The sequence below is a fragment of the Ursus maritimus genome, unplaced genomic scaffold (genome assembly GCF_017311325.1).
Source record: "Ursus maritimus isolate PB19 unplaced genomic scaffold, ASM1731132v1 scaffold_22, whole genome shotgun sequence".
NCBI lineage: Eukaryota > Metazoa > Chordata > Mammalia > Carnivora > Ursidae > Ursus > Ursus maritimus.
This window is the reverse complement of record NW_024424675.1, coordinates 26,202,377-26,221,443: the sequence shown is the minus strand read 5'-3', so window position 1 is coordinate 26,221,443 and position 19,067 is coordinate 26,202,377. Positions and strand designations below refer to the sequence as shown.

At 42.9% G+C, this 19,067-nt stretch overlaps 1 protein-coding gene, 1 long non-coding RNA gene and 1 pseudogene across 3 annotated transcripts; 1 reads left to right on the top strand and 2 right to left on the bottom strand.

Moving 5' to 3' along the window:
• Positions 1 to 292: 292 nt before the first annotated feature.
• Positions 293 to 2,332, bottom strand: LOC103669784. Its single transcript, XR_570417.2, has 2 exons — positions 2,178 to 2,332; positions 293 to 573 (listed from the first exon to the last, which is right to left on the bottom strand). It is a non-coding gene; the product is annotated as an uncharacterized LOC103669784 (long non-coding RNA).
• Positions 2,333 to 2,453: 121 nt separating this feature from the next.
• DSN1 (DSN1 component of MIS12 kinetochore complex) lies at positions 2,454 to 16,971 on the top strand. Of its 2 annotated transcripts, none has more exons than XM_008698126.2 (11): positions 2,454 to 2,764; positions 4,148 to 4,196; positions 4,422 to 4,748; positions 7,267 to 7,340; positions 7,958 to 8,030; positions 10,260 to 10,347; positions 11,986 to 12,045; positions 12,448 to 12,522; positions 14,122 to 14,269; positions 15,525 to 15,612; positions 16,186 to 16,971. In XM_008698126.2, the coding sequence occupies exons 2-11, from the start codon at positions 4,163 to 4,165 to the stop codon at positions 16,287 to 16,289; spliced, it is 1,071 nt and encodes a 356-aa protein (XP_008696348.1). In that variant the 5' UTR covers positions 2,454 to 2,764; positions 4,148 to 4,162; the 3' UTR covers positions 16,290 to 16,971. The 2 variants fall into 2 exon arrangements, with proteins under 2 accessions (XP_008696348.1, XP_008696349.1); XM_008698127.2 differs by lacking the exon at positions 2,454 to 2,764 and adding an exon at positions 3,334 to 3,466.
• On the bottom strand, positions 9,107 to 9,866 carry LOC103669824 (annotated as a pseudogene).
• Positions 16,972 to 19,067: the final 2,096 nt, after the last annotated feature.

Here is a 19,067-nt window from a genome sequence, read left to right as displayed (position 1 = left end):
AATGTTATTTTCTACAAAAAAAAAAAACCACTTTTCCTAAAGATTTTATTTATTTGACAGAGAGAGAAAGAGAGAGACAGGCAGCGAGAGAGTGGGGAACACAAGCAGGGGGAGTGGGAGAGGAGCCTCTCAGTGGAGGAGCCTGATGCGGGGGTCGATCCCAGAATGCCAGGATCATGCCCTGAGCCGAAGGCAGACGCTCAACGACTGAGACACCCAGGTGCCCCTCTACAAAAAAAAAAACTTATAAAAATTTGTCGTGGAAAAAAAAAGAGGACACTTTAGACATGGGTCAGTTATCTATTACAGTATAATTAATTGGCCCAAAACATTTATTAGATCACAGGTGCTATGAATCAGGAATCGGAGCTAGGTAGTTCTGACTCAGTGTCTCAAAGAGGTGCAGTCATGTGAAGTCCTGACGGGCTAGAAGATCCATTTGCAAGGTGGCTCACTCATATGCTTGGCAAGTCAGTGTTGGCAGGAGGAGGCCTCGGTTCCTCTCCACGTAGACGATAGCGCTGCTTGAGTATCCTCACAACATGGCGGCTGGCTTGCCGTAGAGCAAGTCATCTATGAGAAAGCAGGGAAGAAGTCACAATGTCTTTTATGACTAAACTTTGAAAATCACACAGTCATTTCTGCAGCATCTTACTGGTTATACAGATCAGCTGTACTCAGTGTGGAAGAGGAATACACAGGGCATGAACACCAGGAAGCAGAGACTATTGGGGACCATTCTGGAAGCTGGCTGTCATGAAAAATCTACATCTCTCTCCCTCCCTCTGTCTTTTTCTTTGGGGGTGGGAGTTGGGGGAGTGAAGCCAACAACAACTAAGTTGTGCTAGGCATTGAGAGTGCAATATATAGGCCTGGAAGACAGGAAAGCAAGTGTCAATGGCAGGGGGAACTCAGAGTGTTTGGGGAGCTAGGAAGACCCAGAAGACTTCACAGAAGGACCTCTGAACTGGCACCTGAGGTTGAGATGTTGAATAAATGAAGGGGATAGTGGCATATGATAGGCAGGAGTCAGACAGAAGGTGGCTCCAGGGTGAGGGAGTACACGTATGGAAGCCTAGTAGAAAGAGCAGAGTGGAACTGGGGAACCCAAAGGTTGTCACTGGAGTGAGGAGTGATGAAAAAGCCTGGGTCAGATCATGCAGTGCCTTATGAGGGAAGGAATGTCTACATCTAGCAGACCGTAGGAAGCCATGGGAGAACTGAGAGCAGAGAAAGGACAGAGGATGTATTGGGTCTGGAATCCATGAAGCAATATTCTCACTGTGCCTCAGAATGACCAGCCCTGGCTGGGAACATTGTGTTCTGTTCCTGGGACATTGACAAATGAGGAGCTGAAAGATGGGGGCAGGCACAGAAGGAACTGGGTACCACTGAGCCCCAGAAAGTGATATTCTGGGAACCAAGAACAAATCTCTGCTTTCAGACGGCTATTAGAGGCAGCAGGCTGCAACCACAGGGTGGAAAATTTCAGGAAGGCAGATTTCTACTTCCCATCAGAAAACCTTTCCAAGGATGACCACAGTCACATTCCAGCTGCTGCTCCCCAACTGGTCTTTCAGACTTTATGGACTGCTAATAATTTAACATTTGGTTTCGGATCTGAAAGGATTGCATATGCAAAGGGACATTTCCATGGCATCATGCTAGGTGCTGAAGAAGCAGCCTGCTCACTGGGGGCTCCCATGCCAGCAAGGGATCGTGGAGTAGACACGGTTGGGCTTCTGGGAACACAGTTTTCAGTCTGGAGCCTCAGAGAAGAGTCTGAGAGAGATGAATCCTCAGCTGAGACTTAAAATTGGGAGAATTTTGCAGAAAAAAGCTGGAATGGGCTTCCCAAGCTTAAGCAAAGGAGCAAAGGAAAGAAACAACAGGGGTGGGCAGAGGAGCCGCAAGCAGCTTGGGGAGGGGGATGGCCTGCAATAAGGCTGCACATGAGAGTTCATGAACTTTGCCAGTATTGAAGGGGTCACAGAAAAAGATAAAGTGCTAGAGCGGGAATAGGATAGAATAAAACAGAGTACAGAGCTCCATACTGCCCTGGGAGAGACACAGCCCACGTTTTTGCAGTTAACAATATAAAAGGGTGGGGACCATGGCCTAACGAAGGGGCAGGGCATCAGATGCCCCGTGATCCACCGTATTCCTTTGGCAAGTACCTCGCTGGGCCTCTGCCTCCCCATCTTCAACGGGCTCCGAGCGCGTCCAGCGCAAAGGACGAGATGAGGTGGAGTCAGTAGGAGGGGACTCCAGGGGCGTGGCGTAGCTGGGGAAACAGCTTGCGTGGCCGGGTCTGGACCAGTAAGGACTTGGATGAAGCGGGCAGGGGAGGGCGGGAGGCAAGAGGTTTGAACACCAGTTTACGCATGCGCGTAGACGAGGCCGACGTTTTGCGCATGCGTGCACGGATGCCAACTGCGCAGGCGCTCTTGGTTGGCGGGACTTTCAGAAGCCGCGGCAGCCGTGGCTGCCCAGGCCCGGGAAGAGCGGCCGCAGTGGCGCAGGTCGTCGAAGCGGTATCCTTGGCCGCAGAGAGTGATTTGTGGGCTTGTATCTCCGGGACGGAGGCTGCGGGCTGGACTGGCGTCGTCCCGAAGTCAGGAAGTCACAGACCTCTCCGTGGACGCCGTTCGGCTCATCCCCGCCCCAGCCTCCTTGGCGTCGGACCTCTCCGCCCAGCCCAGACCGGTCGCCGCCCCCCAGACAGCGGGGACTGGGGGAGCCGGGGCGCTGCGGCCTCCTCGGGGTGAGAGGAATCCCAAGGGCGGGCCGCGCTTCTCGCTCGGGGCGTGTGCAGAACGGTGTTTGAGGGGTGGGGGTGGGTCACAGGCCTGGGTTCGAATTCCACCTCTGCACCCGCACCCCCAGGCTTCCCCCAGTGGTCCGGGCTTTTGCCCCTCCTAACCTCCGTTCCCCTATCTGCAGGGAGGAATTAATGATATCATTTACAGAGCTGTGGAAAGGATTCATTGGGATAATGAGATAATGATGCAAATAAAACGCCCGCGCACATACGTGAACAGATCGTGGGATATAATAAGCGCCTAACAAGCAGCTTAACAAATGACATTTGTTGCTGTTATTATCCAGGCTCGAATCTGTGATACAGCTGTAACTGTGGGGATCTAGATCCTTGACCTACCCACACTTGTTCTGTTACCTTTCCCATGCTGTCCCTCCGTATGTATTCATTTCTCTTTATTTAGAGTCCCTCCCCCACATACAGATTTCTGCTGGGAGGGAGGGGTAAGTGTGGAAGATGCAGAGACGCCTCAGTCATGTCCTTCTTTGCCTTCTTCCTGTCAGTTGTCTCTGACAGCCACCAGGAATACAAATACAGTCTGGCTGCGGTGACAGACATGTAAACAGATTTTTCAGTGCTAGGAAGACTAAGGGGTGGAGCAACCAACTTTGCCTAGAGAAGTGGTTGGAAAGCTTCACATTTGAGGTAGGTTGGGAAGGCTGAATAAGTCTTACAGGCAGTGTGTGTGTAAGATCCAAAAGTGGTGCAGGGAGTTGGGCTGGCAGGAGAGAGCAGGGACGGGTAGGTTAGGACTAGTTAATGAAATACTGGAAGAATCTCTGCTGCTGTCTAAAGAATGGACTGGAGAGGAGCAGTGCTGGATGTTGGAAGACTAGTGGAGAGGCTGTAAGATTACTCTGGGGAGGGGGAGGCAGGTGGTGGAAGTTCTGAGACCCAAACTAAGAACTGCAAGTGGAGAAAAGCTTTCCGGAGACTGTTGGAGGTAGGATGGACAGGACTTTGGATGTGGAGATTAAACATAAGTAAAGGGTGATGTGATTTTTCTAGTTTGGAAGACCATGTAGATCATGATGCCATCTAGGATACGAGGGACTGTTAAATAATTGGAAAATAAAGGAGGGTACGCCTTAAGCGAGACATGAGTATTTCTAACGATGAGTTCTGTAGAAATTCAGTATAAGAGGTGATGATAGTCTGATAGTCTCTGGAGGAGGTGGAGGAGGTGGGACTGGGCGGGGCCTTGTCAGGCGGAGACGAACGGGTCAGAGAGGCTGGACAACACAAGGTCTCTTCCGGGGTCGTAAAGCCCCAGCGAGACTGAGGCTGAAATGTGAAGAACAGATAACCTCGTTTTCCTGTTTTCAGGGTTCTTCATCCAGGATGACTTCAGTAATTAGAACGGAAACTACTGAAGGTAAGTATTGTAGTAAAATTGAGGACCTCTTGCCTTGGTTCAGGTTTCTGAGCTATACACAAATGCTTTCCTGGCTCCTGGTAGATTTGGAATCACATATTCACATATTTGCAGAGATGCTTCCTCACTGTTTCCATGATCTGGGGCATATATTTTCTTTTCCACCTTTTTGCTCGGATGCATCGTTGTGGGTTTGATTTTGTATTTTGACTTTTTCATAACAAGTGCTAGAAGAGGAACCGGTGACATCTAAGACTCATGATCATCCACTGGAATCGGATCCCACCCCGGTGGAAGTGTGTAGCAAATCACCTGCCTCCCTGGAGATGACTCAAGGCATTTCAGAGGAAAGAATTCACCTTGGCTCTAGCCCTAAAATGAGGGGAAGTTGTGATCTCGGCCACCAGGAGGGACTTCAGTCCAGGTCCCTTCATTTGTCCCCCCAAGAACAATCTCCCAATCGTCAAGACAAGAGTCAATCTTGGCGGCGAGCAAGTATGAAAGAAATGAGCCGGCGGAAGTCACTGCCTGCCTTTCATCAGGGCATCACAGGTGGGGTGCTGTGTACGTAAGACAGGAGTTCCAGCTCAGATAAGAGGCAGTGAGGTATGGCAGAAAGAATGGAGGAGGATTGACTTGGCTCTGCCATTTGTTATGTGACTGAGCAAATCATGTCACCCCTGTCAACCTCAGTTTCCTCATCTGTAAAGGGGATATTCTAAGATCCTAACTACTAATGTCAAACCCCTAGCAAGTGTTCTGTATGATTGCTATTATTTTAGCAGCTGCCCATTGTAATCTCCACCATGAACAGAATTTAGTTTACAGTTGTTCAACACTCATCTTTGCTAGGATGAGAGGAGGCATTAAAGATTTCTTCATATGACTTTCTGTCATTTCCTAAAGTGAAACAGAAGGTAGATGGGTTGCTACCCTATTATAGGCTTTATAACTGAAAATATCTCAGAGGGAGGATGCATGTAAAAATATCTTGGTGCAAACTAAGTTTTTAGACATGCCATATTTGAATGTGATTTGTGTGAATATACAATAATAATTACATCTCAGTAAGCACTGAAGTGCAAGATTTAATGTGGAAAGTCCAGTACATTTCAGGAAGAATTTACTAGTTGTGTAACCTTGAGCAGATTACTTCAGCTCCTTTGCCTTACAGTCCTTATCAGTAAATGGGATGAAATAATACCTGTTTTACAGGGTTGTGTGAGAATTAAATGAATTAATATATAACACAGTTCTTGGCATATAGTAAGAAAATAGCTCCAGTGTTAAGCTATTGTGATTATTTTAAAGATATTAGCTCACTTCCAGATGGCCTGATGTCTAGAAGGAAATCTGGGTAAAAATAGCCATTTAGCATATTGCTGCCACAATTGTGCTCACGTGCTTTACTCTGTAGGTGTGCCAAAAAACAGCAGCAGTTCCCTACCTTCATCTCTGTTCCAGGGCCTACACGCCTAAAATTCTGTATAACAGAAAATCACTGATGTAATAAGATTGGTTATCTCCTGGTTATTCCTGGCCACTTGCCAGGTTTCTTTGGTTATAGGCAGAAGATATCCTGTTTTTCTCTATTAACAGCAATGAGAAATAATTAGGAGCCAAAAGAACTCAAAACACAGCCAGCTGAAGCTGGAGGACAAAAATATATGTATCTCGAATTGTCAGAGCAAACTTCTTTTGCTGTATAATAATTGATGTTTTTAGACGGACATAATTGAAAAAACAGTATCTACATCTTGTAGTCGTTTGAGGATTCAGTGGCATCATTATGTAAAATCCCCCTCCAATTCAGGGGGACTCACTATGTGACCTTGGGCAAGTTACCTATCATCTAGCCTTTGTGCCTCAGTGTCCTCATTTGTAAAATGGAATTGATAAGCTACTTGCCTTCAGTTTTAATGAGGTGTGCATAGCATTTTATGAAATGCCTTTTATATAGCAAGTGTTCAACAGATTACTATTAATGTTATTATTAGGTCATTATAGAGAGGCAGCATGGCTCTTAGTGGGAAAATACACTTTTTTTGGTGGCAGACTTGGGATTGAATTCTGGCTCCACCAATATCTGGCCTCCAGCAAGTTATCTGCCCTCTGAGCTTCAGTTTTCCCATCTGTAAAATGGAGCTCATATTTACGAGACTGTATATAAAGCACACTTCAGGGGCGCCTGGCTAACTTGGTAGAGCATGTGAGTCTTTTTTTTTTTTTTTTTAAGATTTATTTATTTATTTGGAAGAGAGACAGTAACAGCATTAGCAGGGAGCAGGAGGGAGAGGAAGGAGAACGCCCCCCCCGCCCCCACTGGGCAGGGAGCCCTATGTGGGGCTCCACATGAAGACCCTGAGATCCTGACCGAGCCGAAGGCAGATGCTTAATCTACTGAGCCACCCAGGCACCTGAGCATTGCAACTCTTGATCTCGGTCCTGAGTTCAAGCCCCACATTGGGCATGGAGCCTACTTTAAGAAAAAAGCACATTGCAGTGCCTGTCCTAAAGATGCTCAAATGTTCCCATCTCCTTTCCTTAAATGCTGAAAATAAAACATCAAAAAAAATATTTTTAAGTTACATTATTGTTTTTGTTATTTTTGATTTTATTTTTTTAAGGATTTAATTATTTATTTGAAAGAGAGAGCCTGCGTGTGAGCAGGGGCAGAGGCAGAGGGAGAGAAACTCAAGTAGACTTCCAGCTGAGCAGGGAGCCGGTTGCAGGGATTGATCCCACTACTCTGAGATCCTGACCTGAGCCAAAATTAAGAGTTGAACACTTAACTGACTGAGCCATCCAGGTGTCCCTAACAGGCAAGATTTTAATGTAATCCATAAAAGGTTTTTAATAACTTTTTAAGATTAGTACACATAAACAGGTAAATTTCATCTTTTGGTAAAAATTAGATATACTGAATATGAATTCTTTCAAGTAGAAAAGGCTGCCTAGGCGTTCTTGCCTAAAGTTAGACCCCATCAAGAGGAAGGGCAATTTTCAGTTTTTTTACTTTGCTGACTGCGTTAGAATCTCGCTCCTGACATGTGGTGATATTTTATGTTAGAGCTCAGCAGATCCATCAGTGCCAACTTAACAGAAAGCAAACGGCTGGTTGCTCTCCTGCTTTCCAGCTTCCAGGTAAGAGTCTTGGGATTGAGAAATGCTTTCTTTTTCTTTCTTTCTTTTTTTTTTTTTAAACTGTTACTGTGACAGCCCCAAAGGGAGATCAGTATTGTGTGATGTATCAGTTAAAATTAAAAGATGTTTCTCTCTAGGTGGGATTAATTTAAAAGCCAGATTGAATCCCAGCAGCAGCTGATTTCTCTCTGGACTAGGCTCTCTACCAGTCCCACTGGTGCTGCTCCTGCTGCTAAGTGAGCAGCTGACCCCTTCTCCATCTAGTGTATTTTGCCCATTGGCAGCAAAGTATGGGAATTTAAAGTGGGTGAAGGTCAATATTTTAAGTTAAAGCAGACATTTGAGGTCTGACTACATACCAAGTGGGAATTGTATGGCTACCTGGTGATTACATCAGTTTAGATAAGTCATTTGTGTTAATTAAATGACCATGTTTCTCTGAACCAAAAATCAAAGAGATTTTTCCTGATCTACTTATTTGTTTATACAAAAAATCTTAGGTATAAAAATTAAATCATGTTTACTTTCACATTGATTAAACAACATGAAATTACATGAACTTAGGACTGACCTGGAAAATCTTGGTTGTTGTACTGAAAGTGTTTTCCTTTATTTAGTTCTCTGTTCAGAAAATTGAACCTTTCCTAAAGGACACTGAGGGCTTCAGTCTTGAAAGTTTTAGAGCCAAAGGTAAGTTGCTAAGAATAGATGAGAAAGCTTTGGCCTTTGGCTTTAACTTCTGTTTGGGTCAGTTGAGGCCCCACTTTCAGGACCCCCATTTATAGGACCTGCTGCCTCACAAAACCAGCCCCCCTCTCTATTTTAGAATTGTGTTTTAAAAAGTAAGAATATATGCTTATGACATTCAGAAGGTATAAAAGTGAAAAGCCTGCCTCTCACCCCAAGCCAGTCCAACCCCTCTCTGCAGAGTCCACTAGAGACGCCAACTTCCTGTGAATTATTACAGGGATCTTACTGCATTTGCAACATTTTACATGAATACCAAATGAACACATACTCTCTGCACTGTTCTTTATCTTGTCTTTTTTTTTTTCCTTAGATTTATATGTTTATTTTAGAAAGGGTGGGAGGGAGGGAGCAGGGGGAGGGGCAAAGGACGAGGGAGAGAGAAACTCACGCAGAGTCTGTCCTGAGCGAGGAGGAGCCCGATGGAGGGCTCAATCTCATGACCCTGGGATCATGACCTGAGCCAAGGGCAGATGCTTAATTGACTGAGCCACCCAGGCGCCCCATGTCTTTTTTTTTTTAAACCAAACAATATGTCTTGCACGTTGTTCCGTATTGCACATATAGAACCGTCTTGACGTTTTAGTAGCCATATGATATTTCATTTTATAAATGTTCCATATATGATTTAACTAGTTCTTTACTGATGGGCTTTTAAGGTTGTTTCCAGTCTTTTGCTATTATAATGAATAAGGTAATGAATACTTTTTTACACAAGCCTTTTGGCACGTACACAAGTAAAAATAAGATAAATTTCTAGAATTGGAATTACATAGATCAAATGAAATGTGAGAAATTACCAGATTGCCCTCCAGAAAGGTTATATCAGTTTATTCTCTTACCAGCAGTATATGCAAGTACCTATTTTTTCATACTAACAACAGTTTTATCAAACAATTCAGATTTTTTACTATTTGATAGATGAAAAAAAGTATTTTCTAGTTTTAATCTGTGTTCCTTTTTCTTTCAAAGAGAATAAGCACTTTTTCGTATTGTTAGAGCCACCCACTCTTCATTTTCTGTGTATTGTTTGTTTGTAAACTTTGTTCTTTTTTTTTTTTTAAATCCAAAATGTGTTGATTGGGGTAGTTTGCCCCTCATCTTGATTCAGGGTGCTTTTAGCGCTGCTTTCTGTCTGAAGGAGCATCCGTTAGCCTTGATTTTCCTCCCGTAGGCTAGCAAAGGACAGTGGTGCAGCCAACACACAAAACTATTGTTTGTGCATGGCTAGAGGCGGTGGTGATTTTGTAGCATCCTGGGCACTTCACATCCATGAAGTAGGACTTAGGGCTCTGCGCCAGGCACTTCTTGTGCGTCCTTTTCTCTTCCAGGATGGGTGGAGGAGGTCCTTCAAGAGGGGATGTTCTTGTGGGGAGGTCGGCACTGCTGGAAAGGCTCATGTTTTGTTTTTGAAAATTGGGATGTTGGCTTTTTTACATCAGATTGTAGGAACTCTTTCTACTTAAGGAAATTAGCTGTTCATCTGTGATATAAGTTACAAATATTCTAAGGAATCCATTTTCAACTTTCTAGGAAGTAGTTATTTACAGTGCAACTGCATAATCATCCAGGGTCAGAAATATTCCATGTTACCCACTTAAAAGACCTGGAAAATATATGAACTCAGACTGTTGTTTATCTCAGCATTGGACCATCACCATAATTAGAGTAGATACAATAGCTTTTAACATCTGCTTTCCCCTCTGCATTTCTCACCTGAGTGCAATTACAGATTCTTCCAAGTCAAAGCAGAGACCTGTTTTTACCTTATGCCCATAATTCTTTATTCTCCTTTAGCATTTTTCATTACGCCCCTGCCTGTTGCCTGACTTCTGTAATATGTTCTTCCTTTCAGTGCCAGCAGTTGAGATTTCTCGAAAGAATGAAATGTCAGTGCACATGTAACTTTTAACTAGTTTTCACCAGTCAAGTATAAAAAGACACTATCATAAATGTCATAAAGAGGAGTTGTCTTCCATTTTTTCTGTACCTACCCAAAGAAAAAAGATAAAATCTTTCTGCATATTTATACTACTTCTTTGAATGCGTGAGAGGGCCAGAATGTAAGAGGGGACCTAGAGTTGTGACCACTTTGAGTATATCTTTGTCAGCAGCTTGCTGTGAAAATTCATATTGTTTTTATTTTATAACGTGTACTTTTTTTCCCTCTAGCATCTTCTCTTTCTGAAGAATTGAAACATTTTGCAGAGAGCCTGGAAAGTAATGGAACTCTACAAAAATGTTTTGAAGATTCAAAAGGGTATGTGCAGTTCCCTTTCTGTCCTAAATTATAATTGAATTAAGACTTTTCATTATAATTAGTTGTTTATTCACTCAACAAACATTTATCCAGCATCTTCTACACACCAGCCTCTTCTAGATGCTGGAGATAAAATGATAAATAAGTCAAGCAAGGTCCTTCTTACGTATTTTAACAGGAGAGACAATCAAATACATATAAAATAAGGATTTTAGGTAGTGACGATCTAAGAAGTCAGTAACTATGACAGTGACTTGAGGGGATGGGCAACTTTAGTTAGTATTCAGAGAAGACCTGTAAGACCTGAGTGGTGGGATGGAATCAGCCATGGAAGAAAAGCATCGTTCAGATCTTTGCTAGCAATGCAAGTTGGTGATAAACTTAAGTTCTTCAGCTGTTGGTAAGCAAGAATATTAGGAGAAGTTTTTAAATCCCACCCCCAAACTGGTAGTTCCTCTACAGGGGCAGGGCCTATCCTGCTTTGCAACAATTCATGTCACTTGGGCCTACCTCATAAAACTTTTTAGTTTTGAATTCACAAAGGTCTGCTTTCCCACAGATTGTTAGAATTAACATTGCTATCCAGGAAATGAAAAGTACGTTGGCTCGACATAGTATCTCTTTTAATGCAGTGTTTTTAAGCTGTTAGCTGCTGCGTCTCAGTGAGAGGTGATGGAGGCTATGTGTCACAGGCGTTTGTAGAGAAAGATGAAAGGCGGCACAGCTAACTTGTCTTTGCCAGGTAAAATACCAAGTACATCTGCAGAATTTTGGCATTTTCGGTGCCTGCTTCTTTTGCATCAGGATTAGTAACCCAACTGAGCTGAGCCTTTGGTGTAAGTAAATGTGATCCCTGGCCACTGATAGTATCATTTGGAGTGGGAAGAAAAGATGGTCATATACAAAAGTATTGTTGGGCCTTAAAAGATGGCTCAAAAAAAGGGACTCGAAAATGATGTGAACAGGGGGCACCTGGGCAGCTCAGTCAGTTGAGTGTCCGACTCTTGGATTCTGCTCCGGTGTACTGATCTCATGGCTTGTGAGATCAAGCCCCGAGTCGGGCTCCATGCTCAGTGGGAGTCTACTTGGATATTCTCTCTCTCTGTCCCTTCCTCCAATCACTCTTTCTCTGTCTCTCTTTCTCTCAAATAAATAAATCTTTTAAAAAAATGATGTGAACAAAAGTTTGGAGATGGTAAACGCCAGATGTTTGAGGGTCAGGCTGAGTGAGATTATATGGGACAGAATAGGTGAAAGGCAACAATTGGAATCAAAGTTAATGAGCTGGTTGGAGCCAAAACACAGCCTAAAGTGCCAGGTTAAGGAGTTTTGACTTTTATTCTGAATGCGGTGGAGAGTCACAGAATTTAAGACAAGGAAAACAAAATTATGGAATATTTTAGGGAAGGGTAATCTGGCTATAGGTGAATTGGAATCGATGAGAGAAACAGAAAATAAAGAGACCACTGAGGAAACTGTTATCTAGTGCAAAAGGGAGATAGAGCCCAAGAATAAATGTTTGTTGAAAAATGAATTCTGAACATCTTTTACTGCCATTAAAATTATGTAAGGCATCCTATTAAAAGCAAGGGCTCTTGAAAGATTTATGTTGATCTTACAATCCTATCTGTATTCCAGAAAAGAATCAGATTTGTCTCTGGAAACGTCAGTGGCTGAGATGAAGGAACACATAACAAAGTAAGTGAAAATGAATGATCCTTTGTTGGAAAATCTAAATTCATCCGGAGAAAATAACTAGGTTTGGAAAAAATGAATAGTAAACATCCCATTCGGAGTCTCAGTACTAGTGTGTTAACACTAGAATTCAGAAAGCTGCATATTGGGATCTTGTGGGCTCTACTCAGGGCCAGTTTCATAGAATGGAGTCTAGGGAATAAGGATGTTAATTTGATTTTAAGAACTCATGTTTGAGTTGATTAAATTAATATCCTCCCAATCAGTCGGGCTTTCTAATCCTTTAATGTCCTTTTTACTCACATCTTCGAACCATAGTAGAGACCTAATGTACTTACTGTTGCCCTGAGTGATTCCGAATGAGATGATCAAAAGTAACTGATTTTTTCCCCCTGATTTCTATAGATTTTCTGTAGAACGTCAGTCTTGGGATCAGCTTTTGCAGCACTACCAGAAGGAGGCTGAAGAGATCATATCCAGGTTAGATCCATGACTGGAAATAGGAAGCAATCTTTCTACCTTGTGGAATTTGATTTGCATTGATTTCAGTTCTGTTAGCACAAATTGAAGAATGACTCTTTCTCATAGGCCAATCAATTCATCAAAGCTCTGTAAAATGTGTATTAGCACCCTAGGACTATAAATGGAGAGTTGCGGGAAGGGGAAGGAGAGTAGGTGTCACTATTTTCAGTCAAAGAACAGAATTGCTTCTGTTCTGTGTCCTTGGCTGCTGTTCCACATCCTGGGGGAGACAGGCATATCTCTGCCCTGTACCGGGGTACCTTTTTTTTGGGATTGGACCAAAAACTTGGTCAGGGCACATCAGTTTGTACGTGGCCTTCAAGCTGCAGGTACGGGAGAGAACCCTGGCCAGGTTCTTCATGGAGGTGCAAAGACATGGAGGTGGGTGATGAAAGCGCACAGGAAAGAGGATCTTTGGGTCCTAAAGGCATAAGAGAGTGGGAAGGCGCTAGACTTTGATTTAATTGGCCATCTAAGCCACTTAAGCTTTTTTTTCCCCCAACAGAATCTCAGCTGGAAACCCAAATATAAAACGTTAGCTAAAACCCTAACTGCAGAGTGGCTTCTTAGTAAAGAGGTGCTTTCAGGAGCATAGTTGGAAAACTTCTGCAGTCCAGGCACTGATGGTCACCAGTTACTTTATTCGCCCCTTACATGTTCTGTTTATGAAGCTAGGTAAAGTATAAGATGGCAGTTTCAGAATAAGAACTTTTGATGTGGCATAGCTTATTGGTTAAGAGGAATGCTTCTGGAAGCAGATTGTCTCTGTTCAAATACTAACTACTTCATTTTGTTCCCTTGGGGATGCTAGTAATCTCTAAGCTTGAAGATCCTCTTGAAAATGGGGTTAATATTAGTACCCACCTCGTTGGGTTATTGTGAGTGTTAAATGAGGCGAAATGGAGGAACGTGTTTAGCAGGGTCTAGCAGTCAGGAAATTGTAGGAGTGGTTGTTGTTAAAGAGTTCTCAGTTTTCACGAACTCTCCATCATATTCGGTTATTTCAGATAATTGAAGTGGCCCAGGTTTTTTTGGAAGAGACCATAGACATGGATTTCAGGAAAGCAAGCTTTGGCTTTACCTCACATATAGTCCTTTTTGTAAATGGACCTTACTGTTAGGTGGAGTCAACTGATCTGAAGGTTCTAGCATTTCCTGGAGTCCAGTGGTATAAATATGTTAACACTGGAATAATCATTTCAGACCCCCTGTTAATAAGAGAGCCTACGCCTACAGTAGAGTGGAATAATATTTGTTCAGGTTAATAAAGCCTTATTGGAAACTTTTCCCCTAGGTTGTCTTACATATCTTCCCCCAAAGAATGATTATAAAAATTCCTTGAGGGGCGCCTGGGTGGCTCAGTTTGTTAAGCATCTGCCTTTGGCTCAGGTCACGATCCCAGGGTCCCAGGATCGAGCCCTGCTCAGTGGGGAGTCTGCTTCTCTTTCTCCATCTCCCCTCTGCTCGTGCTCACTATCTCTTTCAAATAAATAAATAATAAAAAGCCTTTAAAAAAATTCCTTGAACGCTCTTCTGTTCTTTTTTTTTTTCCTCCAGAGGATCAGCTGAAACCAAAGTTACTGAAGTTGAAGTGGAACCTGCAACATATCTTGGATCTTCCCAGAGTGAAGTCCTTAATAAAAAGCCTGACTACCAGAAGATATTGCAGAACCAGAATAAAGTCTTTGATTATATGGAGCTGGTGGTGAGTTGGCTCATGTTAATTTGGTGATTTAGCTTTGCTATGTTGTCAGCCTTGGAAGTTAAGAAGAGACCTGGAGAATATGTGTAATGAGATAAGTGTATTCAGCTCTACTTTGGGAAAACATGGAGGGACAATAAAAAAAATAAATATGTGGTGATAAGAGCTAATAAAGCAGGGTAAAGAGAGAGTATACAGGAAGGGCAGCAGGTTGCTGTATAGAGAGCAGTTGTTGATGGTCCTGTAAGTGGAGCTGCAGGCGGAGGGAGAGGGAGAAGCAGGCTCCCCACTGAGCAGGGAGCCCAACATAGGGTTCAATCTCAGGACCCTGGGATCATGACCTGAGCCAAAGGCAGACGCTTAACCGACCTAGCCACTCAGGTGCCCTCTCTAAGATGCCTTTTTTTTTTTTTTTTAAGATTTTTAAATATATTTATATTTGACAGAGAGAGACAGTGAGAGAGGGAACACAAGCAATGGGAGTAGGAGAGGGAGAAGCAGGCTTCCTGCCGAGCAGGGAGCCCGATGCAGGGCTGGATCCCAGGACGCTGGGATCATGACCTGAGCCGAAGGCAGACACTTAACAGCTGAACCACCCAGACACCCTAAGGTGCCATTTTAACAGAGACTTGAAAGAAAGGAGGAAGTGAGCCATGAGGACATTTGGGAGAATAGTATTGTATCACTCCAAGATAGGAAGCAGATGCACTTGATAAAGGTTAATTGAAGGAGTGATATATAAAGTGTGGCTGTTGAGGAAACCACAAGGATTAGTGAAGTAACCTGGGGTTTAGAGGCAGCTGAACTCTTACTATCCCTAGGCCTGAAGGGCGGAGGGGAAGGACAATGTGGTACCAGAGGAAGAAAGTCATATAGTGGGCTGCTTTTTGAGAGAGCCATGACCTTCAGTTGAGAGACAAAACTAACTCTAGACGACCCTTCCGGCAAGCCTGCATAAAAACATCCTGACTTTATTCAGCTCCCTCCCACTTGGGTTCCCTCTTAGCTAAACCTGCCCAGACACCAGAGGATGTGGAGTTCTGTTTGAGGTTATGGGTTGCAGCCTCCCAGGGCATAGAGCAACATGGAGAAGTACAGAGCATGAATCTGGAAGAGCAAACAAAATGTATGGCACAAACATTCCAGATTGAAAAGACAGCAAAGGCAAAGCTCCTGAGCAGGAGTTTGCTTGTCCTTTTTTGAGGAACATCAAAGAAGCCACGGACCCTTATAGCTCACAGCTGTCTTTCATGTGCAGATGGACGAACTGCAAGGCTCAGTGAAGCAGCTGCATGCTTTTATGGATGAAAGTACCCAATGTCTCCAGAAGGTGTCAGTACAGCTCGGTGAGTGTGTCTTCAGGGGACTAGAGCTTGCACTATTTTATATACGATAGCCCTTCAGATACATACTGCCCTTCAAAGCATATGGTCTCAGAGAATAAGGCCTATATGAGATGATTTCTTTTTCTCCCCTCATAATAATTATTGTGCTGTGTGTACTCAGAGTTGATGGGAAATTTCTAGATGTTAATTCCACAGGAACACAGTAGACTGAAAATTAAATCCCCACACACCGGGTTGTTGTTTTATTAAATCCAAGTTTTTAAATACCCATTGACATTTTCCTCTTCATTCTTCAACAGTCCACTAAGTGACATTGACATTACTTCCCTGTTGCTTTTCCTTGGCCTTCTCCAGCCCTAAATTATTTGCTATATATACCTTCATTTTCTCATTACATTATAGTATGAATTGTGGTTGCAGCTGGCTTTCCTGCCAGACTGCCATCTCCTTGAGGACAGAGACTCTCTTGTCATTGTAATGCCCTTCAGTGTCTGGCACAGTGTCCATACAACAAGTTTTCAATAAATGTTATTTTGAATTCAACTGGAATTTACTTTTGTCTTTCCTCTTCAGGGAAGAGAAGCACACAACAGTTAGATCCCTCACCAGCTCGAAAACTGCTCAAGCTTCAGCCACGGAACCCACCTACCACACGTTGCTCTAGGTCTTGTCAGTGACTTCATGAAGCTTTCCTGCCACGAGGTGCTCCAGAGGAGAGAGATGGGAAGAGTGCCCCAGTACATGGCAACTGGATGGCAGTCTGAGCTGGCGATAGCTGCCCTGTTGCCTTTGAGGACTGGCTGAATGTAGAGCCCTGCAGTTTTTTTCCTAAAAGTGACAGAATGTATGCATCTGTAAGAGTGTAGTATAGATACTTTTTCCAAGAATGTGCAAAATGCTTGCAACTTCTGTTGTGGAATGACCTTGAGAACTAGTAGCCCATTCTTTTAAATATCCTTCATGGTCAGTAATCTTCATCTTGTGAAGGTGTTTTTTAGGTTTTGAAACAATCGAGTCATTCAGGACCAAATCCAGGGGAACATTTCAGGGGTCACGTTGGGTTCTGGTAGTAAAGGAATGAGGCTGATTTTCTAGTGTGGCCCTGGAGATGATTTTTGGTGGAGGAGTTGGAGTGTCGTTTGCATCATGAGGATAAACGTCTATCACTTTACACAATGTCCAAATTGAAGGAAGTACCACTCATTCTCTGTCCTGTTGTCTACAGTGTGCTTTAGGTTTTAGTTTAGGTTTGAGTTGGCATCCTAAATCCTGGGTTCATGGCAGGAAGGGGCTAAGTACTGTTTTTCATTATTCTCTATTTTTAATACTTTGCATTATAAACTTGCACATTATTAAAATCTTTCTTTTGTCTTTGTGTATATGTTGAGCATATAAAAAAAATTTTTAGGACAGTGGGAGCTTAGCAGAAAATAGGATTCTTTGCCAAGATGCTGAAGTGAACAGTAGTGTGAAAATATGCCTCAGCATTAATTACCAGGAAAACACCAACTAATTTATTGTTAATGTTTTTTATTCTCTGATCCTCCTAATAGGATGAAGCCTACTTCATTTAAATACCCAGACATAATCTTAACTCTTAAACCTTGGCCTAAGTACCAATTAGTGAAAGGTGATATCTCTTTCCTTTGACCTACATTCTTTTTTTTTTTTTTTTTTTTAGAGATTTATTTATTTGATAGGGAGAATCGGGTAGAGCCCCACATGAAGCTTAATCCCAGGACCCCAAGATCATGACCTGAGCCGAAGGCAGATGCTTAACCGACTGAACCACCCAGGCACCCTCCCACATTCCTTTTTCTTTCACGTATTTACAGAGCCCCTGCTATATGCCAGGCACAGTTCTAAGAAATAGGGAGAGAGCAAAGAACACAAACAGACATGGGAGTTGCTCATAGTGTCTGGAACTTAGTAGGCATGTGACCTATGTGTTAAAAGCCTAAGTGCCACTTACTGTGACCGAGAAAAAGTTATTTAACCTCTTATCTGTAAGATTGGGAGAAAGATAGTACATATGTCACAGGGATGCTGTAAGTTAAATAGTATGAATTTAGAGCAGTGATAGTGTGCTGGACGGACAAAAGCTTGAACAACTGGGTGGATTAATAGAGCAGCTAATGAGATGGGAAAGCTAGTAGTTCAATTTGAGATACCAAATGGAGAAGTCAACTAGATCATTGGATATAGAGGTGGAAAACTAGGTAGAAACATTTGCACTAGAGATAAAATTTGGAGGTAACTGACATGTAGCTATTGAAGCCTTGAGAATAGATAACGTCAAGGCTGGAGCAAGAAGGGAAACTTTGGACAGCCCCAAGGAAGGCTGAGGCTTTTAAGCATCAGAGGGGTGGTGTTAATTGCCTACTCTTTCAGAAGCAGAGTAGTGTAATGGAAAGAGCACACTGTTTGAAGCGAATCTTTTATGCTCAAATTTACTCATCTGTAAAATGGGGATAGATCACACCTCTCCCAGGTGATTGTACCTTCCCTCATTTTATTACATTGTATTGCATTTTTTGTTTGTAAGAATTTGTTCAAACTCAAGGTAAAAAGTGTGTTTTTGTCTGCATCTTCAACAGCCAAATAAGATAGCATAGAAAAATAATAACACTTATAAGCTCTAAAGATTTTACATGCATACAGACCACAACTTAGGTAGCTTGTATTTAATTGTCATTATAAATGAAGAACTCAAGCACTTGGAGGCTTAATAATCTAACCAAGGACATAGAGATAGAACCAGTTTGGCACTCAGTAAATGTTAACAGATAAACATAAATCATAATAAAAGTCTGTGCTCAGTTAACTTTAGTTTCCCCTCTTTACAAGTTTCCTTCAGGAATTGTGCTTGATGAGTAACAATATAATAGACGGTCGCTGTCCTTGAGATGTTTGGTAACATTACTTCCATTTGTCCTAATTTAGTTGAGACTATTTTTAGTCAGTGAGATTAACCAAAAATCTCTTTCAGGGAGGGAATTATGTCGGGTATATTTTGGTGTTATATTATTGGGTCATTAAATTTAATGTGTGTAATCATTCTTAAAATAAAAACACACCGAAACTCCATTTCTCTTGTGGCACCCAAGAAAGAAGGTGGTGTGGCTGGCAGTTGTTTTAATAGAGGTGATAGAATGGAGGACTGGGAATTAGGAGCCCTGAATCTTGGATTCTAGTTCTTCAGTTATTCAGTTCAGAATGTGCTCATTCACCAAAAATTTGGTAAGCGCCTTCCACAAGCCAAGCACTGTGCTAGGCTACGTGCCCTTGGTTACATCTCTGGGTCCATGTCAAAGTAGGATGCCTTCCCTGCCTCGCAAGGGTTCTTAAGAGCTTCATTAAGGATGTGATTTGGCGGAAGGGGAGGAGGCGGGCCAGACGCCGCACTCGACGCCCCTCCCTCCGGGCAGCTCTACTTTCAGGTTCTCCCGGGAGAC